At 39.6% G+C, this 27433-nt stretch overlaps 1 protein-coding gene across 1 annotated transcript in view; it reads left to right on the top strand.

Moving 5' to 3' along the window:
* Positions 1-27433, top strand: part of MAP3K21 (mitogen-activated protein kinase kinase kinase 21) — a 58165-nt gene that overhangs the window by 15717 nt on the left and 15015 nt on the right. The window contains exons 2-5 of the mRNA XM_008978191.5: positions 2580-2760; positions 9951-10099; positions 10999-11174; positions 18204-18444. Of these exons, the coding sequence (XP_008976439.2) occupies positions 2580-2760; positions 9951-10099; positions 10999-11174; positions 18204-18444 (747 nt within the window). The remainder of the gene's footprint in view (positions 1-2579; positions 2761-9950; positions 10100-10998; positions 11175-18203; positions 18445-27433) is intronic.

Here is a 27433-nt window from a genome sequence, read left to right as displayed (position 1 = left end):
GGAGTGTTAGTTTTTACTAAAACTAACATTTGAAAAAAATGACCCTCTTTATGATTATGTTCTGCAAACCAGATACCCTCTCCTCTTTCTATAGAAGGGATTAGCTAGAGGAGAGGGTGGCAGCCTCCAGCTGCATTAGAGCCTCGTGGACAACCTAGGGAACATTTCTGCATGATTCTAGGCAGAGGCAGATCAGCCAAAGGGAGAGGAGCTGAAGGTGCTGGGAAGGGCCAGGTAGGAGGGTGCAGGTGAGGAGTGAATGAAATGCTCATGGATACGAAGAATCAAAATCGTGAAAATGGCCATACTGCCCAAGGTAATTTATAGATTCAATGCCATCCCCATCAAGCTACCAATGACTTTCTTCACAGAATTGGAGAAAACTACTTTAAAGTTCATATGGAACCAAAAAAGAGCTCACATTGCCAAGACAATCCTAAGCAAAAAGAACAAAACTGGAGGCATCACACTACCTCTCTTCAAACTATACTACAAGCCTACAGTAACCAAAACAGCATGGTACTGGTACCAAAACAGAGAGATAGACCAATGGAACAGAACAGAGGCCTCAGAAATAACACCACACATCTACAACCATCTGATCTTTGACAAATCTGACAAAAATGAGAAATGAGGAAAGGATTCCCTATTTAATAAATGGTGCTGGGAAAACTGGCTAGCCATATGTAGAAAGCTGAAACTGGATCCCTTCCTTACACCTTATACAAAAATCAATTCAAGATGGATTAAAGACTTAAATGTTAGACCTAAAACCATAAAAACCCTAGAAGAAAACCTAGGCAATACCATTCAGGACATAGGCATGGGCAAGGACTTCATGACCAAAACACCAAAAGCAATGGCAACAAAAGCCAAAATAGACAAATGGGATCTAATTAAACCAAAGAGCTTCTGCACAGCAAAATAAACTACTATCAGAGTGAACAGACAACCTACAGAATGGGAGAAAAGTTTTGCAATCTACCCATCTGACTAAGGGCTAATATCCAGAGTCTACAAAGAACTTAAACAAATTTACAAGAAAAAAAAAAAAACCCCATCAAAAAGTGGGCAAAGGATATGAACAGATACTTCTCAAAAGAAGACATTTATGCAGCCAACAGACACATGAAAAAATGCTCATCACTACTGGTCATCAGAGAAATGCAAATCAAAACCACAGTGAGATACCATCTCACACCACTTAGAAGGGCGACCATTAAAAAGTCAGGAAACAACAGATGCTGGAGAGAATGTGGAGAAATAGTAATGGTTTTACACTGTTGGTGGGAGTGTAAACTGGTTCAACCATTGTGGAAGACAGTGTGGCGATTCCTCAAGGATCTAGAATTAGAAATACCATTTGACCCAGCAATCCCATTTCTGGGTATATACCCAAAGGATTATAAATCATGCTACTATAAAGACAAATGCACACGTATGTTTATTGCAGCACTATTCACAATAGCAACAACTTGGAACCAACCCAAATGTCCATCAATGATAGACTGGATTAAGAAAGTGTGGTATATATACACCATGGAATACTATGCAGCCGTAAAAAAGGATGAGTTCATGTCCTTTGCAGGGACATGGATGAAGATGGAAACCATCATTCTGAGCAAACTATCACAAGGACAGAAAACCAAACACTGCATATTCTCACTCATAGGTGGGAATTGAACCATGAGAACATTTGGACACAGGGTGGGGAACATCACAAACGGGGGCCTGTCATGGGATGGGGGGCAGGGGGAGGGATAGCATTAGGAGAAATACCTAATATAAATGACGAGTTAATGGGTGCAGCAAACCAACATGGCACATGTATACCTATGTATCAAACCTGCACCTTGTGCACATGTACCCTAGAACTCAAAGTATAATAATAATAATAATAAAAGCACATTTGTTGTAGTTGCAGAGCTACACAAGAGCTCAGGGACAGATGCTGGCATCAGCTTCACTCCCGGGAGTTCCCCCTGTGCATCCTCTACATTGGCAGGAGGCTGGCATTGAGAAAACCAGCAACTGGATGACCGCTGTGTTTACTTTTTGCTATATTTTGAGCTCCAGTAAAGCAATTATATCTCCTACATTATCTTTATCAGTTAAAGAATCTATAAGCACTTTGCAAATTTAATGTAAGATAATGTTTGATAATAATGAGCTATGGTAATATATCATCTAATTTCAATATTCTCCACTTCAGTAGAAAACATTCTGTACTTAGGTCAGAAAATAATGTATTTTTTCATATCAGGTAAATTTTTACAGACTTCTGATCCTACTTGTGATATCTCAGGAAATGTTTCTTGCTCTTAGAAATCATTTACTTTCTCAGAAAGAGAACTACTCATAAAGAGCATTAAGTTGTGTCTTAAAATAACTTGTAACTTCAGGCACAGATAACCCACTAAAGACTACAATATCTGTGCTGTAAGTAAAATGGTAAAATGCAAGTTTATTCTTGTTTATTCTGCCAACTACAGTGAAGATTGTGTTTTACATGCCATAGAAAAATTGTGACAGAAAAATTAAAAGAATATGCAAATGTCTCACTTTTGATTTTTCTTTAGTTTTGCTACTTGAGAAGATAGAACATGATGACATCTGCAATAAAACTTTGAAGATTACAGATTTTGGGTTGGCGAGGGAATGGCACAGGACGACCAAAATGAGCGCAGCAGGCACCTATGCCTGGATGGCCCCCGAAGTGATCAAGTCTTCCTTGTTTTCTAAGGGAAGCGACATCTGGAGGTGAGCCTTTCCTTTTGCAAACATCGGCAGAAACTGCTTGCTATGCTTTATTTCAGGAAGTCCCAAAGTATTCAGTAATTCTCAGCATAAATAGTTGAGGCCTTTTTGAATGAATTTTTATGGTTTTGATCAAAATAATTGTAATGACAACGGAACAGATAATTTGATGTTTGCATTGTCATATGACTCCATTTCAGAGGAGAACTTTCTAGTTAAATCACAAGTTTAGTTAAAACTGGTTATAATTTGAATTAACACCAAATTCCCAAGATTTTGTAGGATGCGCCAGTAAATTAAAGTGAATTTTCCATGATGCAATCATGGCTCATTGTAGCCTCAACCTCCCAGGCTCAAGTGATCTTCCCTCGTCAGCTTCCTGAGTAGCTAGGACCACAGGTGTGCACTACCATGCCTGGCTAATTTGTGTGTGTGTGTAGAGGAGCGGGGGTTTAGGAGGGAGAGTGTCCACTATGTTTCCCAGGCTGGTCTTGAACTTCTAGGCTCAAGTGATCCACCCACCTCGGCCTCTCAAAGTTCTGGGATTACAGGTATGAGCCACTGCACCCAGCCTGAATTGACATTTTTAACAAACTTTTGATTCCTTGTGACTCACAGGCAATATTAGCATGGAAGGAGTTTAAGAAAAAAATTTAGACCTATCCTTCATTTTATAGATTGCATCATCTAAAGATTAAAGTCTCCTATTTGAAGACTGGGAGCTGCACTCAAATGGATTACCAGGTTATTTTGACTTTCCATTCAGCTTTGTCTCATTAGTAGGATGCTAACAATTACAAAATAACAAAGAAAAATCACACTGTTTAATAGTTATGATGCACCTAGAACTTACTTGCCATTGTTTAGTGCTCATAAAATCCTGTTAATAAAGAAAATGTGGTGCACGTACACCATGGAATACTACACAGCCATGAAAAGAGTGAAATCATGTCCTTTGCAACATGGATGCAGCTGGAGGCCATTATCCTAAGTGAATTAATGCAGGAATAGAAAACCGAATATCACATGTTCTCACTTATAAGTAGGAGCTTAACATTGGGTACTCAGGGATATAACGATGGCAACAGTAGACCCTGGGGACTAAGAGAAGGTGGAGGGAAGGAGGGGGGAAAGGGCTGAAAAAGTAACTCTTGGATACTATGCTCAGTACCTGGGTGACAGGATCATTTGTATCCCAAACCTCAACATCACACGACATACCCAGGTAATACACCTGCATGTGTACTCTGTGAATCTGAAATAAAAGTTGAGAAAAAATTTGAAAAAAGGATAGATGTAAAAAAACAAAATAAAATCCTGTGTTAATCATTGAAGTTCCATTTTTTCTGTTTTTAACAGCTTCGTTGAGATATGATTCACATACCATGAAACTGATGCATTTAAATTGTACAGTTTGATGGCATTTTGTATATTAGTAAGTTGTGTGTCCATCATCCCAGTTGATTGTAGAACATTTTCTTTCATGCAGAAAGAAAACCTGTCACCCCTTACCCATTGTCCCCAACTCCCCCTTCCCTCTCAGCCGTAGGCAACCACTCATTTATGTTCTGTATCTTGAGATTTGTTTATTCTGGACATTTTATGTCAGTGGAATCTTAGAATATTCCTTTGTGACTGGCTTCTTTCACTGAGCCTAATGATTTGAGGTTCATCTATGTCAGAGCATGGATCAATACCTCCTTCATTTTTATGGCTTAATCATCGAGTATTACTGTACCACATCTTGTTTACCCATTTATCTCTGGATGGACATTTGGGTTGTTTCCAATTTTTGGCGACTGCAAATAGAACTGATAACAAACATTCCTGAACACATTTTCGTGAGAACGTGTGTTTTCAGTTTCCTTGACTATATATCTGGGAGTAGTAGTGAGATTGCTTGGCCATATGGTAATTCTGTGTTTAATTCTTTGAAGAAGCATTAGGCCATTTTCCAAAGTGCCTGCACCTTCTTTTTTTTTATTCCCACCAGTAGAGTGTCAGGGTTCCGATTTCTCTCCATCTTCCTTGTCACTTGTCATCTGACCTTTTGATTCGGGCCGTCCTTGTAGGTGTAAAGTGGTATCTCATGGTTAAAATTACAATTTTAGGATTTTGTTATTACTTTTTTTTTCGCTTTTTTTACATAAAAGAAAACTGGAAATGAGAGAGAAAAATACTTCCTAAGAGTCCAGTACTTGTAAGTGCCGGAACCTTTTAAGAACCCAGATCTGCCTGGCTGTCAGATTCATGCTCAACAAAAATTGTTTTTCCTTTTATATCTTTGGAAACACTAGAAGTTAGTCCCTCAAATTCACACATGAAGTCAGTGGCAGAGACCCCTGTCAGTAAAAGTTCCATAAAACTGCCTTCCATTTAAAGCTTATCTTCTGCATTTAAAATTATGATTTAATTGTTCTACTTAAAGCTTCTAAGAAATTTATCAGTTGGATCAGGGTTCTATAGTGTCTTAGGGCCAGTCTGAAATATACAAGTGCTTGAGCCTCACCCTTTGATGAATTAGACTCTTTACTGGTGAAGGCTGAGCATGTGTGTTTTTATAAACCGTTAAATGTGTTTTCATTGAGTTAATGACTAATTTTAGTAATTTAGTAATTTAATTTAGTAATTTTCTAACCATATGAAAATATGAAATTACATAAGTGACATTGGCTATCTTTTTAAGATATTATACTTCAAGACTCTGAAAACTATTAAAATACATGGTAAATCAATTTTACATTCAAAATAATGTATCTTAAGACTATGAGATCTTATTACAAACTATGCTTTTATTAGAAACTATGTAATTACCAGGTATACGAATGCTGTGCGGTCATGCTCTATAGCAACCTTGTCTATCATAAACATAGGGGAGAATCAAGAAGTAAGCAGAAAAGAAAAAAAGGAAAAGAAAGTTGCTAAAACCAACCAAAATATGGGCCTTTAAGCCCCACACACTCTCTAGAGAAGTCACCTGTCAAAATTGATTTATTTACAAAGTGCGATGATCTGATTTTCATTAAAAGCAGAAGATACCAGCCGGGCATGGTGGCTCATGCCTGTAATCCCAACATTTTGGGAGGCCGAGGTGGGCAGATCACAAGGTCGAGAGATCGAGACCATCCTGGTCAACATGGTGAAACCCCGTCTCTACTAAAAATACAAAAATTAGCTGGGTGTGGTGGTGCACGCCTGTAGTCCCAGCTACTTGGGAGGCTGAGGCCGGAGAATCACTTGAACCCTGGAGGCAGAGGTTGCAGGGAGCCGAGATCATGTCACTGCACTCCAGCCTGATGACAGAGCAAGACTCTGTCTCAAAAAAGAAAAAAAAAAAAAGGCGAAAGATGAAATACAGAAATGGTCCTCTGTATTTAATGTGTTTTTCTTTCCATTACCTACTTTTCACCTGAGGTTTTTTCCCGTTACTAGCTTGGCATCCCTCTCCCCTCTTCTAATTAGCTCAAGTCCCTGATGTAAAAAGGCATAGTGTTTGCATATAGCCTGTGCATATCCTCCCGTGTACTTTAAAGCATCTCTAGATTACTTATTATTACCTAATACAATGTGAATGTGGTGTAAATGGCTGTCGTTCTGTATTGTTTCTAAAGTTGTATTGTTATTTTTTGTTGTTGTTTTTTTCTGAATATTTTCCACACGTGGTTGCTTGAATCTGCAGATGTGGAGAGCTGACTGTATTATGAAAAAAACTGAGAAACTACTGATCCCTGGCGCTGCTTAGTTGTAGGGTCAAACATTTCTGCATATCTCCGGAACCCATTCATATACAAAAGCACATTGTAGGATATCTGGATGGGCAAGAGCAGGGCAGGTCATCTCTTTGAATTATAGATACCATTGCTGTAAAGTCTCTTTCGATGATATTTCCATAAAAAAAGTTTCATTCAAAAAGCATGGCTTTACCTATGCAGTGCTAGGGATTGGTGAGTTTATATTTCTTGACTTTCTTCTCCTCCCTTCCTTCTAACAGTTACTGTACTACAGAGTAATTGTCTTATGCACTTAGATATTGTTATCTAATTCTTACAGCTCTTATTATCCTGGTTTTGCAGGTTAAGTAGCCGAGGCACAGAGAAGTTAAGAAATTTGCTTAGAGTTGTAAAACTACTAAGAAGCAGATTTTAGGTCCAGGGCTGAGATCCATGACTCCCGACTCACAGCCCTGAGTCATTACAATTCTGAGTTCTCAGGAGAGCGCTTCATTATACTATCTTCTACCTGGTTTAAGAGAACAGAAAAATGTGTACTATACTTTAGAAGTAGTTCCATTGAAAAAGTTACATTTCTTTTCACATTGGTTTTTCATGGGATAAGCCCTCCTCTCTCTGGAAAGATCATCCATCCTAGATTATTCATTTCCTGAAACTTGCAAGAAGCAGAGTTATATTGCTATTTTTTTTGTTTTGTTATTTGTTAATAGGAATTTCTTTGAATTTAGACAATTTTAGTTATTCTATGTAAGTTTTTTTTTTGTTTTTGTTGAATGATCTATGAGTTAAGTTTACTTATTTTTGAAATTATGAAGGTGTCTCCTATAATTAACTATAATATAGATGATTTTTAAGAAAATTATCAAAAGGAAACACATAAGCTTTGGAAAATAATGATTTTAACTTTAGCTAATAGTTACAGCATTGTATAATTTACAAGTAGTATATTAAATATATTATATATTTCCTTTTTGAAATAAGACAATGTTTTGAGATGGTAGAGTGGATCTCACTATTATTTGATAGAAGAGTTCACTGAAGATCAGCTTTAAGGGCCTTGTTAGTGGAGAAATAGCTTGTGAGCAGTAATACCAGCACTTTTGGAGGCCAAGGTAGGTGGATCACAAGGTCAAGAGTTCAAGACCAGCATGGCCAATATGGTGAAACTCCATCTCTACTAAAAATACAAAAATTAGTTGGGTGTGGTGGCGGGTGCCTGTAGTCCCAGCTACTATTCAGGAGGCTGAGGCAGGAGAATCACTTGAACCCAGGAGGTGGCGGAGGTTGCAGTGAGCTGAGATCGCGCCATTGAACTCCAGCCTGGGAGACAGAGCGAGATTCCATCTCAAAAAAAAAAAAAAAAAAAAAAGGTTATGTATAACCAACACTTAAGAAATAATTCAGTGGCTTCTAAATTTCACATTTTAAAAAAAGTTAAAGCTAATAAGGTTTTCAAAGATTAGGAAAGTGAATAGAGCTTCACTAGCTATATTAGTAGAATTTAAAAGGAAACCAAATATGACTGTTCCTTTTAATTAATTTTTATTTTATTTATTTAGTTTTGAAACAGGGTCTTGCTCTGCCACCCATGCTGGACTGCAGTGGTGCAATCACAGCACACTGCAGCCTCATCCACACGGGCCCAAGTGATTTTCCCACCTCAGCCTTCTGAGTAGCTGGGACTATAAGCACCTGCCACTATGGCCAGCTAATTTTTGTATTTTTTTAGAGACGAGTTTTACCATATTGCCCAGGCTGGTCTTGCACTCCTGGGCTCAAGCATTCTGCCCACTTCACCTTCCCCAAATGCTAGAATTACAGGCGTGAACTGCCATGCCCAGCTATTTTTATTTTTTAATTGAAATAATTGTACGTATTTATGGGGTACATAATGATGTTCCAATACATACAATGTGTGGTGATCAGATCAGGGTAATTAGCATATCCTTCATCTCAAACATTTATCATTTGTTTGTGTTGGGAACATCCTCTCTTCTAGTTATCTGAAACTATATGATATATTATTGCTAACTGTAGCCATCCTACAGTGCGTTAAAACAGGGGTACTTATTCCTATTATCTGGCTGTAATTTTGTGTCTTTTTTTTTTTGAGTCTTGCTCTGTCACCCAGGCTGGAGTGCAGTGGCGTGATCTCGGCTCACTGCAACCTCTGCCTCTGAGGTTCAAGTGATTCTCCTGCCTCAACCTCCCGAGTAGTTGGGGCTGCAGGCACGCGCCACCATGCCCGAGTCATTTTTGTATTTTTAGTAGAAACAGGGTTTCACCATGCTGGCCAAGCTGGTCTTGTATTTCTGACCTCAGGTGATCCACCCACCTCAGCCTCCCAAGGTGCTGGGATTACAGGTGTGAGCCACTGTGCCTGGCAATTTTGAGTCTTTTGACAAGACAGTGTTACTTATATGCTTATGTGTTTCAATTTGAAGTCAAGTCAATCATCTGGAGTGACTCTCATTCTTTAAATTTACTTAACAAAAGATATCTGCGTGTACTTTATGTTTTGAAGAAGAATAAGAGAAAACTAAGGTACTGACTTGGATAGCAGAAGAGAATAAATACATACAATGCAGAAGGCTCGTGCCTATGTCCCTGTGTACTAAATTGAATTTGGGGTATCAGTCTGTGGTATGGATGTGGTATGGATATGTAGTGAAATTCGGCTCTTCATGGTAAACATTCATGTAGAAATCCTCTTCTGTGCCTTTGCTTGTTCTTGTTTGTGGCTGTATCTGCATCACATGTGATGATGCTTTGGAGAACTCAGGGACTGCAGTTGTGCCTTATTTTTTATTCCCATTTCACCCTGGCTTCCTCCATTACAAAAAAGAGACGTATGTCCTGCCAGCAGGTGTAAGGGGGCCCGCACTGATGTCTTTCTGTTCTTTACTGTTCAGCAATATGGTAGAAACATTAGTAACACATCTAAATATAGAGAGGCAGGAAGATAAACAGTTTCAAAAAACTATTTAAAAATAGTTAATCAACATGATTCCATGTCAGCCCTGTGGCATGCACCATGAGATCTCTGTGGGGCTGTGCTCTTCGGTGTCCTAATAATCCTCAAGAGGTTTTATTTAAGTGTGGGAAAAATGAGATAGAAAGAGAAACAGAAAACAGCCACATTACTCCTGAAGTGTGACCTGGTTCTGGACCCTGTTTAATTCAATTGTGTACTACTCTTACACTTTCCTATTCATGAAGTAGTTTTAATTCCTAGAATGAATGCATACTGGATTTCTGGGATGGAATGTATTTACATGTGTTTGAATTGTTGATGGGAAGAATCCACCTCCCACCTTGGGATGTCAGCCATTTAGGGGCTTTTCTGGAAAAGAGTGTCCTATTAGGAATGGATGAAGGTACTGAAGGGTTTATCTCACTAAGTGTGTCGTAAGGAAAAGACACTGTTTACCCCATTGAACATATGAAATCCTTGCTTTCTAGCTATGGAGTGCTGCTGTGGGAACTGCTCACGGGAGAAGTCCCCTATCGGGGCATTGATGGCCTCGCCGTGGCTTATGGGGTAGCAGTCAATAAACTCACTTTGCCCATTCCATCCACCTGCCCTGAGCCGTTTGCCAAGCTCATGAAAGGTATTTTGTGTGTGTGTGTGTGTCTTTGTGGGGGCAAGAATTTCTCATTAGAATATCATTTTTTAAAAAACAGAAAAAGCATTTTCTGTGACTCTAATTTCCAAGTACTTTTAAGTAACCCTGGTATTTTAAGAATTGGAAACCTAGTCTTTGATCTGGAATGTCTGGTAAAGTTTTGAAGAACTAAGTAGCTTACCTACAATCCAGTTTTATCAGTGACTTATTTATGTATAAAATTCAACTGAAAAGTAGTAACATTTTCACTAGGTACATGAGTAGAGTTCAAATACAGTATTGAATTGGCTCCAAATCTGCTATTTTAAATTTGAATTAGTGATCAGAAATGCCTTATGGTCTTAACAGGCGTGATTTTGCCAGGATCATGTCTATTTTATCCTTATCTTTAAAAATGGTTAACTAACTCTTTTTGTAAGCCACAAGTTGCCTTCCTTCATTGTTAGGCTATTTTTGATTTTTAGAACTTCTCATGTGGATATAACATTTTAGAGGCTTTGTTTGAGTTACATGACTCCATATCAGTAAATCGTCTGGTTATGGTGGCTTAACCCCCTGAAACATGGTATCCATAGTAAAGCATGGGAAGCACACATCCATTTATTAAATGCGGTATAATATAGACAGCAACAGCCTTCTCTAATAGTCATTATTATGCATGCCTGTGACATGGACACTATGTAAAATAAACTATTCAAACTATTACCAATGGATTCTTAAAATCTTCAGGAGCAGATACTATAAATGGAAGCTTCCAGTTTGGAATGACAAATGTTAAGTTGAAATACACTTCAGTGTAAAACATTTCTTAGCAACTCTGATGTCTTGGGGATAATCTGAACTGCGTTGAGAGATGGTATTAATGTGATTTTTATTTATTTTAGAATGCTGGCAACAAGACCCTCATATTCGTCCATCGTTTGCCTTAATTCTCGAACAGTTGACTGCTATTGAAGGGGCAGTGATGACTGAGATGCCTCAAGAATCTTTTCATTCCATGCAAGATGACTGGAAACTAGAAATTCAACAAATGTTTGATGAGTTGAGAACAAAGGAAAAGGTGAGAGAAATTTTTAAATAGCATAATGTACTCAAATTTATGAAAACTATGGAAAATATGAGGCAAGAAGCACTGTTAGCATTATTCAAAAATATCTTTAGATATCAATATTTGTTGATTCTCACCTTCTTTCAGGTTAAAAATAAAACAAAAATAAAACAAGGGTACTCAATATGTATAATTGGGGAAAATACCCTTTTATTAGAGGAATTTTCAAAGTAAAAAAGAGAGAGAGAGCAAATAGCATAATAGACACTTTGTATGCATTAATCAGCTTCATTTATTGTCATTATTTTATCATTTTATTTGTCTCCCTTCCCCATTATCTCTTGGCATGCTGGCATAGAAATTAATACAAAGTATGTCATAGGCATTCCCCGAAATACAGAATGTTTTCTTAAAAATGCGATTTAAGAACGTGTCTGTTGGAGATTGTTTTGAGTTTCAGTGTTATGCCATTTTTCTTACTACATGCTGGGACAGTGCCAGAGTCCTAGAACTCAGAGATGGATATGGTGTTTGTACCCTTGAATGATTCTTTGAATGCCAGGCTAGTGATTTGGACCTTGTTGACAAGTTTTTAAAAGGGGCTGCATATAATCTCTTGAAGCCAGACATTGAAGCAGAAGCTCCCCCGACTCCCCCTGTGCCTTCCCTCCTTCTTTCCCTTATTTGTGATAATGGGATCACTGTTCTCCCAGGTACCCAGTCTCAAGGGTCTTTTTGCAGTGTTCCTGTGGTCTTCTGTGTGACAAAGACCATCAGTGGCAATTTTCTGCCCTAATCCCTGCCAACCTCACTCATCACCAGCATGGCTGCTGGACCATCCTTACTGGGCACTCTCTGTGCAGCCTTGCTTCCCTCATCTGTCCCCTTCTCCTTCTAAAATGCAAATCTGATCAGCCTTGCTTCCATTGCCCACTTTTTTGCCATGTTCACTCCCTTTCTCCTCATATATTTTGCCTTACATCTCCACCGCCTCTGTCCCCAGCCATACTGAATTTCTTCCAGTCCCCATGATGTCATGCTCCTGACCTGTAACCTTGGCACATGTTCTTTCCTCTGCTGAGGATCCTGTTTCCTCCCTAGCTTCTGTGCCCACTTCATGAATGGTGGCCCCTCCGTTCTCAGTCCCTGATAGCTCCCTCCCCTACTCTACTCCATCGGGTAAACTGTGGGTGATCAGAGTGTCTTGTGCTTCTCTTATCATGGCATAAGTCATACTGTATTAATACTTGCTGACGTAATTGTTCTTGATCTGTCCTTTCTGCTAGATAATAAGTTCATGAACTATGCTTTTACATTCTTCTTCATTTGCATACACAGCATTGAACATGGGACTCAGCACATGGCAGGCATTAATGAACCTAAGTACAGTTTGTTAATATATGCCTGATGTCTATTTTAATAATTGAGATAGTGGCCATTATCATTATTACTGTTTTAATGAGCAATTATTATTATTGAAAGTGAACAATGAATTTTAAAGTATATACATATTATGATTCCTGTTATGAATCTTACGCTGTAATAGAGGCATATGACTCAGCTGTTCCACTTCCGCTTACAGATTCTTCAGAAACTCACACATGTGCCCAAGGAAACGTGCTTAAAGTTGTTCACTTAGGCATCATTTGTAGTAGTGCAAAGCTTAAAACAACCTGAATATCCATTAACAGGAGAATAGATGCCTAAACTATTGTATTCTTATGCAATGTGAAAATGTATAGTTCGGTAAGTCCTCACTCAATGTTGTGGATAGGCTCTTGGAAACTGACTATAAATGAAATGATGTGTAATGAAACCAATTTTACTATAGGCTGACTGATAGAAACAGTTAAGTTCCCACGGCATATTTCTGGTTGCAAACACATCTCCAAACTTTGAAATAAAGACCAAAGCCCTTCTAATATTAAACATTGAAACAAATGTGAGCTATACATAACATTTAAGAAAGACTAATGGCCGGGCGTGGTGGCTCACGCCTGTAATCCCAGTGCTTTGGGAGGTCGGGGCAGGTGGATCACCTGAGGTCAGGAGTTTGAGACCAGCCTTCTTCTAATCAACTTCTTCTAAAGACATTTTTTAAAGTAGACATAACCATCATTCTCAGCAAACTATTGCAAGGACAAAAAACCAAACACTGCATGTTCTCACTCATAGGTGGGAATTGAACAATGAGAACGCTTGGACACAGGAAGGGGAACATTACACACCAGGGCCTGTCATGGAGTCAGGAGAGGAGGGAGGGATAGCATTAGGAGATATACCTAATGTAAATGACCAGTTAATGGGTGCAGCACACCAACGTGGTGCATGTATACATATGTAAGAAACCTGCACGTTGTGCACATGTACCCTAGAACTTAAAGTATAATAAAAAAAAGTAAAAAATAAAAATAAAAATAAAAAAATAAAGTAGACATACAGGTAATTCACTCTGTCCCTTAGATTTTTCAGTATTTGGTTACATTGAAAAATGCACAACAGGTAAATGCAACATAAGACCATGACACCACTAATGAGTACTTAGAGTTCATCAAGGAGAAGCACCAATCCCATCTGCCCTGTTCTGCTCAAACCCATGGAGTTGCGTCTGACTGCGAGCATCATGTCTTAAGGAGCCTCCCAGCATGCATGGGAGAGGATGGGGGAGCCTGGGAGTCCAAGAACAGGAAGAACACACAGCACACAAGGGGGTGGGGACTGCTGGGGCTGCCCATGCGTGGGGAGGACTTTCAAGTAGGGAGAGAAGAAACCAGTTGCTTGTTATTCCAGAGTTACGCAGTAGGACTTTTGGGTGAATGCTGCAGGGATGGCAATCTGGTCTCCAAGTCAACGACTTGCTAGCCCTTGGAGCTGGCTTACAGAGAAATAGACTGCTTGGGTGACTGCCTGTTTCCTTCTCCAGGACAAGACTGAATGGGAAGTCTTTATGGGATTCTGAAAAATATGATAGACCTCCCTCAACCCCCACCAGGAACTCTGAGCCAGACAGCCCTGTTGGCATTCGGGCTCTTGTGCCTGATGGGTTTTTTTTTTTTTTTTTAAATACTTTAAGTTCTAGGTGTGCCTGATGGTTTTGAGGCCTCTGACTTTGTTACTCTGTACCTCCTCATCGGAGCCATCACTGTAACCCTGTGTCCCTCAGGGCTGGAGCGGGGCTTAAGTGAGTCCTGTATGCAAAGCAGCCAGAGCCCTGCCTCTTAGTATGTGCTAAATTAAGCGTTAGTCTCAGGAAAAAAAAAAGAAAGTGGTGACCTTTCACAGAAGCTGAGTTTCCCTAGCCCAGGCGTTCTTGGAAAACTGGCTGGAGCACCACTGACTGGAATAGGTTTGACATCCTGCAGTTCTTTGAAGCATTACTACCAGTGATATCATTGACATGTTTCTTGGAAACTTTTATGCACTTTGTTGACTTAAAATGATCCAGGAAAGACTCTAATTTGTTGTTTCTGTTTTTTTTTTTTTTAACAATTCCCCAAATTGTTTTCAGGAATTCTAAAATTAGGTGTTTAATTACAAAAATGAAAAAGATTTTGAAGAGCAGGAAAAGTGTTTGAGAAAGAAATAAAGCTTCAAATCATAGAATCTAAAATTTGGAAATGATGTTACTCACAATTAGTTACTGGCTGGGTGTGATGGCTCGCAGCTGTAGTCCCAGCACTTTGTTGGGGTCCGAGGTGAGAGGATTGCTCGAGCCTGGTAAGTTGAGGCTGCAGTGAGCTATGACTAAACTGCTGCACTCCAGCCTGGGCGACAGAGCAAGACCCTGTCTCAAAAAAAAAATTATTATTGTTATTATCTGGAGACAGAGTCTCACTCTGTTACCCAGGTTGCAGTGCAGTGGTGCGGTCTTGGCTCACTGCAACCTCCACCTCCCGGGTTCAAGTGATTCTCCTGCCTCAGCCTCCCGAGTAGCTGGGATTACAGGTGCCCACCACCACACCCAGCTAATTTTTTTTGTATTTTTAGTAGAGACGGGGTTTCACCATGTTGGCCAGGCTGGTCTCAAACTCCAGATCTCAGATAATCCTCCCACACTGGCCTCCCAAAATGCTGGGATTACAGGCATGAGCCACCAGGCCCGGCCTTATTTTAACGTATTTTAATTATTGACAACTATTTATAAAACTGGAAGATATAGGCATCTCCAGTGAGTTCATAATTATATGTTGTATTAAAATAAAAGCATGCTTCAAGGGTGGATGTCAGCTCTTTCTCTACTTTGCGATTTGTAGTAATTTATTTTTTGGTTGATTTTTGAGCTACCATGTAGTAGTGTCTATTTTTACTTTGTGTTTTATTTTTGTGCATTGTTCCTTGAAATACAGCATTTATGGTACCCTGTAAGCCTTTGGATTTACAATTAAAGAATATATAATACTTTTTTTTTGGCTTTGAAGTTTCCAGCTGCATCTTTTTTGATGAAGTAAAAAGCATAGTGTACGTGCCCTATCTCCCTTTCTTGTCCACAGATTGCTTAAGGTAGGAGGCATCAGACTTGGAATTAATGGTGAGTAACTTGGCTGTGGTCTGTGTTATTCAGTAAGCCATAGCCTCCGTAGATACTGGGTCCTCCCTAAACTCCTGGCTCCTTATCTCTGTGTGTCTGTATTTGTGCATTTTGTGCATGCACCTGTCTGTGACCCCCCACACAGAGGCATGCCACCGTTAATGATTAACAGCCACTGCCAGGAATCTGGATTTGCCATTACCAGAGTGGCCTGTGCCAAGCAATTCAACAAATATTACTGCTAGTAATCTCATCAACCGAAAGAATGTTTTTGTGCTTCATACTTTCGAAGTATTCAAAGGGTTCTAATACCCCAGTTTTAAAATTTACTTTTGAATGTGTTCAAATTTATTCAGAAGGAAGATTACTTTTGCTGCTTTCTCTTCAATCTTATTTTTTTCTCTTCTGAAGTCTTAGGCAAGTGATTTTTTGTTTATTATTCACAAATTTGTTCACAGGGATTCATGATTTAGCTTGGGACCTGGAATTAAAAATGTTTTTTTATTCAATTACTATCGTAGCAACACACAACCTACTTGGATTTGCTGTTCTGATCGCTTTCTCATGCCATCTCATTTAACAATAGCTAATTGGATTGATATCAACATCACTGAAAAGTAATATCTCAACAAAAAGTTTTAATGAGTTAGAAATTGAAAGGTGACTGGAAATTATCCTCTGCCTCCAAATACACTATAGTAAAATGTCCAATTTGGACAAACTAGTTGAACAAAAGTCACTAGTTAAAAAATGGATTACAGATTTTTTAACATGTAACATTTTCCCCTTTTTTTCAAGTAGTAAATAATAATTTATATCTGACACGGTGTAATGAAGAAACACCCACCTGGTCTATAAATAAAAACCAACTGATAGGCATATTAGCTGAAGTGATTTAAACATCATTTGGTCTAAAATAAATCATTTCTCCTGCAGTTTTTCTTGTGAAATTTGTTTAAAGAAATAAATTTAAAGAAAGTTTCAAAACTGAATTTCAGTCCACTTTGGTTAGAATCACCCCAAATTCATAATCAGTTTGACCTGAATAAATACATTTCTTTATTATTAGCACTCCCTAGTCTCTTCGTGATATTGTCCCATTTATCTTTGGGAGGATGGTCTTCCATATTTATTTTCTTTACGATAATTGTACTGATAGGCTCAGATTACTCTTTGAGTCCGTCTGTAAAAAGTCCAAGTATTAGTAGATTTGAATTGCATTCTAGTCCCTTGGTTTGGGTCTAGTTTCTTCCAGGAGCCCCAATCTTACTGTGTTTTTTCGTGGATCAGCATTGTTGAGGTGGGCCTATTTAAAGTGTGGCCTGTTTATATAAAGTAGGAAATGTTTGCACAGTACTCATAGCTCTCAAAGCTCACAGCCCAACGCTCCACCTGAGAAGGCATCTGCAGTTTCTAACAAAGATTGTGGTATTAGGGTATTCTAAGATTAAGTTTATCTGGAACAGTGTAAATAAAAGCTTGCAGATGCGTTGATTTTTATGTGAGTGCTTGATTTCTTAGCAGAGTAATTTAGAATAGAAAGTAGTTCAGCACTGCAAAGAATATTTATGTCTCTGGTAAAGAACAGAACACTTTATGGAAATGAAATAAAAATGGGGATATAATTTTAAAACTTTGTAGAGTCCTCAGTTTTACTGTTTAATAATTTTTCCTAATAGGAATAAAAGTATTTTTAATTCTTAGATTTTCTCTTCCTTAGAAGTTCAGTACTTCAAAAACCAAAACCAAGATGAGGTCTAACTTTAATCAGTATCATAAGAGAGGAACTTTTGTTAGCTAACTCCTGAGATGTGTAATGAAGTGATAATTTCCAGGTATCAGTGGGATCTGAAAAGTTCTTTGTATACAGAATATATTTTCCTTTGGCTTGCAATTTTAGAGGTGGCTTCATTTTCATTTCCAGCAGGTCTTCAACAGACTCCTAACACCTTAGCTTGATTTTCTCCCTTACTCTCTCCACCAAGATGTTTTATTCCTTAAGCAAAGTTGTAAATACCCTAAAGAAATTCTAAGTCGTCTGAACTGCAGTCTTGTGTAACTAAAATAATTATGCTTTAATTAATTGAGCTTGAACTTTTGGCTTTATTTTGAAATGGGTCATTCACATCTGCACTTTGTTGCCCTGTGTTAATGCATATTTTATGTGTCAGGTGAGAGATGAAGAGGGAGAAATGTTAAAAACCAAGTGTAGAAAATTTATGATGCCTCTTTTAGGATCATAAAACTAACAGAGGAGACTGGCGTTTGTGCAGAGGCCTGGGCTTTTCATCATAATCCACTGAAAAGGTTTCGGCTTGGATTGTCCTGACTGCAAAGACCTTGGTCCCATGAGGACCTGAGTGACTAGGGCTTGAGCAGAGGAAGAGGGAATTTCAGCTTCTCCTTGTGCACAGGAGGAGCCCGTGGCCGAGGGGTCGCCAGTGTAGTGTAATAGACGGAATTCCCTTCTTCCTGCTGGGAATGATTCCGGTGGGTGTGAATCTTTGTCGCAGGAGCTGCGATCCCGGGAAGAGGAGCTGACTCGGGCGGCTCTGCAGCAGAAGTCTCAGGAGGAGCTGCTAAAGCGGCGTGAGCAGCAGCTGGCAGAGCGCGAGATCGACGTGCTGGAGCGGGAACTTAACATTCTGATATTCCAGCTAAACCAGGAGAAGCCCAAGGTAAAGAAGAGGAAGGGCAAGTTTAAGAGAAGTCGTTTAAAGCTCAAAGATGGACATCGAATCAGTTTACCTTCAGGTATGATCTTGTTTTTATGTTTTTGAAAGATTTTTGTGTGTCCTCCTTTTAATCAGTTTTCTTTGTTCATCAGAACCAGGAAAGAGATAGGGAAGTAAGTTTGTAAAACAGTGAATGAATGAGTATCTTCAGTTGTAGGCTTAGATTCATGGTTCTAATGTAATGGCCTAATGAGATTCCATGTAGGAAACAGCATTAGGAGCACGTGGTAGTCACAGCACACGAGGATCTAACCCTCAGCGTACTTTCATATTGATGGATTAACTGATTGACTCCTTTTGAAATTGAAGCAGAACCATTTTTTAGCTGAGCGTACTGAGCCAATCTCATGTGGCATTGTGAAGATGCAAAACAACGAAACTGTTAATATTTCATCATTACGTTCATTGCTTCCACAAGGATCTAGGATGTCATCTGGTATCTGGGACACTGATATTGTTGTCAGCACTTTCAACAAAATATATCAAGTACCCTGAGGTACTTTCCCATGAAGGTTTAAAATCCTTCAGACACAAAAATCACCCAGTAAATCTAGGGAAGCTTTTTTAAACATTGTGATAACAACATACAAGGATTACTAAATCATTTTAGTAATGTGTTAGGAGAAACTAAAGGGAATAGAAAATATATCAATCAATCAATACATATAGATATTATTGACTGATAATCAAAATATATCGATCAATATAGCAGACATAGCTTGATTCACTAAATTAAGTTCTTTAATATTATATATTCTACTTGTTGTAAGGAAAAAACAAATACCTCCATGGTATTTTGTGATTCTTTCTAGTACCAGAGCAGGATGATGACAGAGCAATGCAGACTTCACTTTTATAGAATCTGTATGAAATATCTCTATGTCTATGTCTATACCTGCCTATGTGTTATATGTATTATATATTAGAGTGCTCGGATGGATTCTAGTGTTTCCTAAGATGTTTGTTAATGGCATGGTAATTTGATTTAAAGTGCAACAGTGACAGTTTTGTTTTATGTCGAGTGTGTATAAATTGTCTTATAAAATATGTATTATGAAACACTGGAAAGCTTGCAGAATCCTGTGACTAATTTAGGTTATTGCAGATGTCCTCAGTTGATCAGAAAATTGCTAGTATGACATCTGGGTGCAGTGGCTCATGCCTGTAATCACAGCACTTTGGTAGGCTGAGGTGGGTGGATCACCTTCGGTCAGGAGTTCAAGACTACTCTGGCCAACATGGTGAAACCCCCTCTGTCTCTATGAAAAATACAAAAAGTAGTCGGGCGTGGTGGCAGGTGCCTGTAATCCCAGCTACTCAGGAGGCTGAAGTGGGAGAATCACTTGAACCTGGGAGGTGGAGGGTGCAGTGACCCGAGATCACACCATTGCACTCCAGCCTAGGTGACAAGAGCGAAACTCTGTCTCAAAAAAAAAAAAAAAAAAAGAAAGAAGACTGGGCATGGTGGCTCATGCCTGTAATCCTAGCACTTTGGGAGGCTGAAGTGGACGGGTTGCCTGAGATCTGGAGTTCGAGACCAGACTGGGCAACACAGTGAAAGCTTGTCTCTACTAAAATACAAAAAAAAAAAAAAAAAAATTAGCTGGGCATGGGGGCAGGTGCCTGTAATCCCAGCTACTTGGGAGGCTGAGGCAGGGGAATCTCTTGAACCTGGGAGCTGGAAGTTGCAGTGAACCGAAATTGTGCCATTGCACTCCAGCCTGGGCAACAGAATGAGACTCTGTCTCAAAAAAAAAGAGAAAAAAAGAAAAGTGCTAGTATGAGGTGGTCATCATGAGAGTCCAGTATATGTTATTGATTATTTGGTTTGATGGGGTGAGAATAGACTGTGGATCCTTATCACTTTTACCTTCAACCTCTCTGGGGTTGGGTGTCGGGGGAAGGTCCTTTTCCAGGCTCTCTTCTGATGTTTTCTCTTAGCTGGAGTGTTGCTTGCAGGGTCACTGACTGGTCTGTCTTATGTGTCAGTCAGCCACAGAGAATAGACTATTTATTTATGATGAGGCTTCTGCCTTCACACATAGATGAAAGAAAAATCCAGAGGTGCACTAGATGTGAGTTTTCTTCTCCATTTTTCAGTTATGTCAGTTTTCTTCTAGCTGTGATTTGATTGTGTTATCCAAATTAATATTTATTGTTTCCCTTGGGAAACTTTGGGGAAGGTGGAAAGGATTAAGAAGCTGATGGAAAGGGAAGTAAATTTGGGATAAAAAACGAAAATCATTCCAATGATTCTTTCCTCTTCAGTGGTAAAATGATTAAATCAAAATCTTAGCATTCCTGAGGTCAGATTTTCAGTCTTGCTTTTCTTCTCAAATGTTCCTTGGCTAATACCCTGAGTTTATTCAAAGCAGACTGAATATTATTTGACTATTTTTACCAGAGTTTTTTTTAAATTCCTGTATTGTATTATACAGCTTTTCTTTTCCTGAGAAAGAGAGGAGACATTTTAGTTACACATTTATTTACTTTTTGGCACTTAATGAAAGATTCCAGTTAAAACATAACCAAGAAATCTACTGCTATAATCCTGACCCATCACCAAGGAATGAGATTTGGTTTCTGGAATTTTTAGCATGACAGTTACGTCCTCTGCCCACAAGATGGCACTACATTATCATCTTAATATTAATAATACTGGTACCAATATGGAAATTTCGATTAGAATGCTCCAACCCTAAACACACACACATGCACACATATTTACTTGTACAATATCGTAGAATGGGACAGACATCCAAAAACGGAAATGATAACTATAAAAATAATTATTTTTTTTCTTGAAGAATTCCGCTTAGTGTAGAAGAGAAAGCAAGCATGTGTAACTTAAAATCCAGGGAGTTAGTTGCATTCAATATTATCTGCTAGAAAATTCTTTAAGTTAGTATTGTTTAATAGGGGAAACAATTCAGGACATGGGCCTAGGCAAAAATTTTATGACTTAAGACTTCAAAAGCTCAGGCAACAAAAAACAAAAAGAGACAATTGGGACTATATTAAACCAAAAAGCTTCTGCACAGCAAAGGAAACAATCAACAGAGTGAAGAGACAACCTGTAGAATGGGAGAAGACATTAGTCAACTATTCATCTGACAAGGGACTAGCGCAGAATATACAAAGAACTTGACGCCCCGTCCGGGAGGGAGGTGGGGGGTCAGCCCCCCGCCCGGCCAGCCGCCCCATCTGGGAGGGAGGTGGGGGGTCAGCCCCCCGCCCGGCCAGCCGCCCCGACCGGGAGGTGGGGGGCGCCTCTGCCCGGCTGCCCCTACTGGGAAGTGAGGAGCCCCTCTGCCCGGCCACCACCCCGTCTGGGAGGTGTACCCAACAGCTCATTGAGAACGGGCCATGATGACAATGGTGGTTTTGTGGATTAGAAAAGGGGGAAAGGTGGGGAGAAGACTGAGAAATCGGATGGTTGCTGTGTCTGTGTAGAAAGAAGTAGACATGAGAGACTTTTCATTTTGTTCTGTACTAAGAAAAATTCTTCTGCCTTGGGATCCTGTTGATCTATGACCTTACCCCCAACCCTGTGCTCTCTGAAACATGTGCTGTGTCCACTCAGGGTTAAATGGATTAAGGGCGGTGCAAGATGTGCTTTGTTAAACAGATGCTTGAAGGCAGCATGCTCCTTAAGAGTCATCACCACTCCCTAATCTCAAGTACCCAGGGACACAAACACTGCGGAAGGCCGCAGGGTCCTCTGCCTAGGAAAACCAGAGACCTTTGTTCACTTGTTTATCTGCTGACCTTCCCTCCACTATTGTCCTATGACCCTGCCAAATCCCCCTCTGCGAGAAACACCCAAGAATGATCCATAAAAAAACAAAAAACAAAAAAGAAAAACAAAAAAAACACCCCAGCCCCAAACTCCTCGGGGAGACGTAATAGTTTGGGTTGGGGATTGATGCGTTTCTGGTTGTATGAAGGATAATTGTATTATGTTAGGCGTAAATATGACCTTATTATTGTATTTATTTGAAGATTATGGGCTGGGTGCAGTGGGTCACGCCTGTAATCCCAGCACTTTGGGAGGCTGAGGTGGACAGGTCACTTAAGGTCCGGTGTTTGAGACCAGCCTGGCCAACATGGTGAAGCCCTGTCTCTACTAAAAATACAAAAAAAAATTAGCTGGGTGAGGTGGCAGCCACCTGTAATCCCAGCTACTCAGGAGGCTGAGGTGGGAGGATTGCTTGAACCCGGGAGGTGGAGGTTGCAGTGAGCTAAGATCATGCCACTACACTCTTGCCTGGGCAACAGAGTGAGACTCCGTCTCAAAATAAATAAATAAATAAATAAAATAAAAGATTAAAAAAAAAAAGAACTTGAATAACTCAACGGCAAAAACACAAATAATTTGATTTAAAATTGGGCAAAGGAACTGAATAGACATTTCTCAAAAGGAGACATAAAAATGACCAGCAAGCATATGAAAAAATGCTTAGCATCGCTAATCCTCAGGGAAATGCTAATGAAAATCACAGTGAGCTAGCTCACCTTAGTTAGAATGGCTGTTATCAAAGAGACGAAAAATAGTAAATGTTGATGAGGATGTGGAGAAAAGGGAACTCTTACACACATTCTCTTGTAATTTTGTCTTTGAGAATTATTGCTGATCATTTTAAATCTTATGGCTATCTATAGCTAGTGGAAGTGTAAGTTAGTACAGCCATTGTGGAAAACAGTATGGAGGTCTCTCAAAAAAAACCTAAAAATAGAACTACTAAATGATCCAGGAATTCCACTACCAGGTATTTACTCAAAGGAAAGGAAATCTGTATATCAAAGGGATGTCTGCAATCCCATGTTAATGGCAACACTATGGCGAAGATAAGGAATCAATGTAAGTGTCCATCAATGGATGAATGAATTAAGAAAATGTGGTGTGTTTACCTGATGGAACACTATTCAGCCATAAAAAAGAATAAAATTGTATCTTTTATGGCAACATGGATGAGCCTGGATGACATTATGTTAAGTGAAGTAAGTCAGGCACAAGAAAATAAATACTGCATGTTCTCACATATATGTGGGAGCGAAAAAAAATGGAGCCCATGGAAATAGAGAGTAGAATTGTGGTTATTGGGGTGGGAAGAGCTTGAGGGGAGGAGAGGTTGCAGAGAGGTTAGTTAATGGATACCAAATTACAGCTTGGTAGGAGGAATGAGTTCTAGTATTCTGCAATACTGTGGGGTGAATATGGTTAACTATAATTTATTGTATATTTTCAAAAAGCCAGAAGAGAGGATATTGAATGTTCACAACACAAAGAAATGATCAATACCCAGAGTAATACGTATGCTAATTACTCGGACTTGATCATTATATATTGTAAACAAGTACCAAAGTATCACTCTGTACCCCATAAATATGTATAATTTTTATGGGTCAACAAAAATATGAAGAGAAACAAATTCTAATACTGTTAAATGGCATACTGTTCAGGGAGAAACATCTGATAAGTGGTAGATGGAACAGCGATGCTGTCCTTTCATGGAGTTACCAACTTCTTGAACTCCTTTTGCAGGATTTTTCCCTATGCATAATAAGCTTAGAGAATTTCTCCAAAACATATTCTAGAGTCCTCCAAGCTGACCTTTACTATTTGTGCCTGCAGATCTTTCAAAAATTTGATATTAAATATGAATCATTATATTCTCTTATAACTTTGTCCTCGAGAATTACTGCTGATCATTTTTAATCTTATGGGTATTTATAGCTATGGTGATTTAGTGATAGAAACCTCAAAAGTGATTTTTTTTTCCTCCTGGAATTTCTTCATGGCTGGCTACCAAATAAGGAGGATTAATGCTTAGAAAGTAAGACAGTAATAATCTAGGATAATAATTTTAAAACAATACTTTGTGATTATGTAGTATTTTTCTTGGAATTTGCAAGAGAAAAAAGCATGGTCACAGTGCATCTTTTTATTTTGTGAGTACTCTATATTGATTGCTCCTTCTGTTTATGTTTACTTTTAACTGAAGTTGTGTTTTTTGGACACGTTAATACAAGACAAAAGCTTTAAAGGCTCCAAAAGTTGGTATGTCGCTAAAGCAGTGGCATTCTAACTTTGATTGCTTCAGAAGTGTCCAAAGCCTGCAAAAACCATCTACCTCACAGGTATGCGAGTGAGTAGAAGGGTGGATGCGAGAGAGCATATAACCTCACCTGGATTCTTTAGAGAATACATTGCTTTTCACCTGCAAATGGAAACCTCCCACTGAGGCAATTAGCTTTGTTAGTGAAATGTTCATATTGCCAGCAAAAATACTAGGATAGGTTTTACTCAAGCCTGTGATTGAACTATAGCTGCTATGACCAGGCATCTTGAGAACCATTATTCTAGTGAGTACAAAGAAAATCTGAGCACAGGCCACAGGCATTTTAACAATTCAGCTTTAGTTTTCCTAAATGTTTAGCTGGCACAGACTCAACCTTTCCCTGCTTGAAAGGGACAAGGATGTTTATGATAAAGAATGTTGGCTGGGTGTAGTGGCTCACACCTGTAATCCCAGCACTTTGGGAGGCCAAGGTGGGCAGATCACCTGAGGTCAGGAGTTCGAGACCAGCCTGGCCAACATGGAGAAACCCCATCTCTATTAAAAGTACAAAAATTAGACAGGCGTGGTGGCAGGCGCCTGTAATCCCAGCTACTCAGGAGGCTGAAGCCGGAGAATTGTTTGAACTCAAGAGGCGAGGTTGCAGTGAGCTGAGATCTTGCCACTGCACTCCAGCCTGGGTGACAAGAGCGAGACTCCATCTCAAAAAAAAAAAAAAAAAAGAATGTTTTCTTTCTGTTTACAACATAAAGTATGCTTTTTAAGTGGAAGTATGTAGGTGTTTTTGGAAGGTTGGAAGCACTCTGAATCTTAGGTGTTGTTAAAATGCAGCCTCGTATCTTTGCTGCTCTCACCAGTGGCTTTCCACGTGTTCCATGTTGGTTTCCTGATCTGTGCTTAGTATTTATTGTCCCATCATTTGTTCCAAATAACTTGTCAATCAGATCGTATGGCTTGGTTCTTGGCTTTCTTCTGCTATTGACAAGAGGGCTCCTCTTGCTGTAAAAGTTCTCAGAGCATTTGTTTCTATCGTGTTGTAACAATCAGGTGGCTAGCTGAACATTTATAAATGACTGTAGTCTAAACTGTTTCCTTTCTATGGTTAAGACTTTTTTTTCTTTGACCACCTCTTTCCCCCAACTACCACCATCTAGTCTAGTCAATTTTTTACCTCAACTGCTCTGCCCTGGTCAAGTCTTTCAAAAGGAATGACTTGGGGCTAGGTGCAGTGACTCACGCCTGTCATCCCAAGCACTTTCGGAGGCCAAGGCGGGTGGATTGCTTGAGCCCAGGAGTTCAAGACCAGCCTGGGCAACATGGTGAAACCCCATTTCTACAAAAATATACAAAAATTAGCTGGGCATAGTGGTGCATGCCTGTAGTACCAGCTACTCAGAAGGCTGAGGCAGGAAAATTGCTTGAGCCAGGGGAGGTCAAGGCTGCAGTGGACTGAGATTGCACCACTGCGCTCCAGCCTGGACAACAGAGTGAAATCTTGGCTTAAAAAAAAAAAGTATGACTCGGCAGATGGAGGAGCCTCCCATTTGGCCTTTCCTTTCCATTTGGTTTGTCTTCCAAATCTCCTCCAGCCTGCTGTGTATTCCTCAGCAACTCACTTCAAGCACCAGCCTGATCCTGTAGATGAACCCTGCATAACTGTCTCTGTCAACAAACACCTGAGGATCTGCTGTGTCCCCAATACTAGGGGTGATGATAAAATGTATATGCAGTCTGTGCACTCATGTTTCCCACAGAGAAAGTATTCATTCAGCAAAGTTTTCTAAATACCTGTAATGTGCAAGGCACTGTGCCAGTCTGAAGTCATGGAGACTGTCATGGTCGCTGCCCATAGAGCACTTACCTTATATTGAGGGAGGGGGCAGAACTTAAGCTAAGAATTCAATACTTATTTGCTTTCTATAATCATTAGCTGCTGTGAGGGAAAAGTCACATGACAGTGACTAGTGCAGACATATAACCTGGTCTAAGGTGATCATAGAAGGCTTCCTAACAGAGTTCGAAACCAGCTTGGGCAACATGGTGAAACCCTGTCTCTAGTAAAATACAAAAAAAAAAAAAATTAGCCAGGTGTGGTGGTGTGCACCTGTAATCTCAGCTACTCAGGAGGCTGAGGCAGGAGGATTGCTTGAACCTGGGAGGTGGAGGTTGCAGTGTGCCGAGATCACGCCACTGCACTGCAGCCTGGGCGACAGAGCAAGACTCCATCTCCAAAAAAAGAAGTAACATTTAAATTGAGACGTGATATGGGAATTTACCAAATACAGAAGACGAAGAAAGAGAATAGGCTGAGAGCACATGCGAAGGAAACTTGGTTTCTTCCAGGAATTGAAAAAAGTTGAGTGTGGTTTGAACGGGGCTCAGCACACTGACCTATGGGCCCAATCTCACCTCTACCTGCTTTGTACAGCCAAGAGCTCAGAATGGTTTTTACACTTTTAAATGCTTGAAAAAAATCAAAGAGGAAGAAGAATACTTCATTGCACCTGACATGATATGAAACTGATATGAAATTTCAATATCCATAAAGATAATTTTACTGGGACACATTCATCTTTGTGTTGACTGTGGCTGCTTTCTCTCACATCAGCAGAGTCAGGCAGTTGTTACAGAGACTGTGCCCTAAAATGGGGCATTTTGCAGAAGAAGTATGCTGACCCGTCTTCTAGGCTGTGACGAGTGAGAGGAGAATAGGGCAAGATGAGGCTGGAGCAGAAAGAAGAACTCAGACTCAGGTTTGCAGGGACTTCCAGAATGTGTTACAGTTTTAATCTGTAACTTAAGAATCATGAGAGGCCTTTGAAGGATTTTAAGCAGGGGAATGACATGTCAGTCAGGCATATTAAAAATGCATCTGGCTGCTGTGAAGTGGACTTGGGGGGCCAAATGTGGATGCAGGAAGATGGACAC

The sequence above is a fragment of the Pan paniscus genome, chromosome 1 (genome assembly GCF_029289425.2).
Source record: "Pan paniscus chromosome 1, NHGRI_mPanPan1-v2.0_pri, whole genome shotgun sequence".
NCBI lineage: Eukaryota > Metazoa > Chordata > Mammalia > Primates > Hominidae > Pan > Pan paniscus.
Note: the sequence above shows the minus strand (reverse complement) of the source record. Positions and strands in the feature narration are given on the sequence as shown.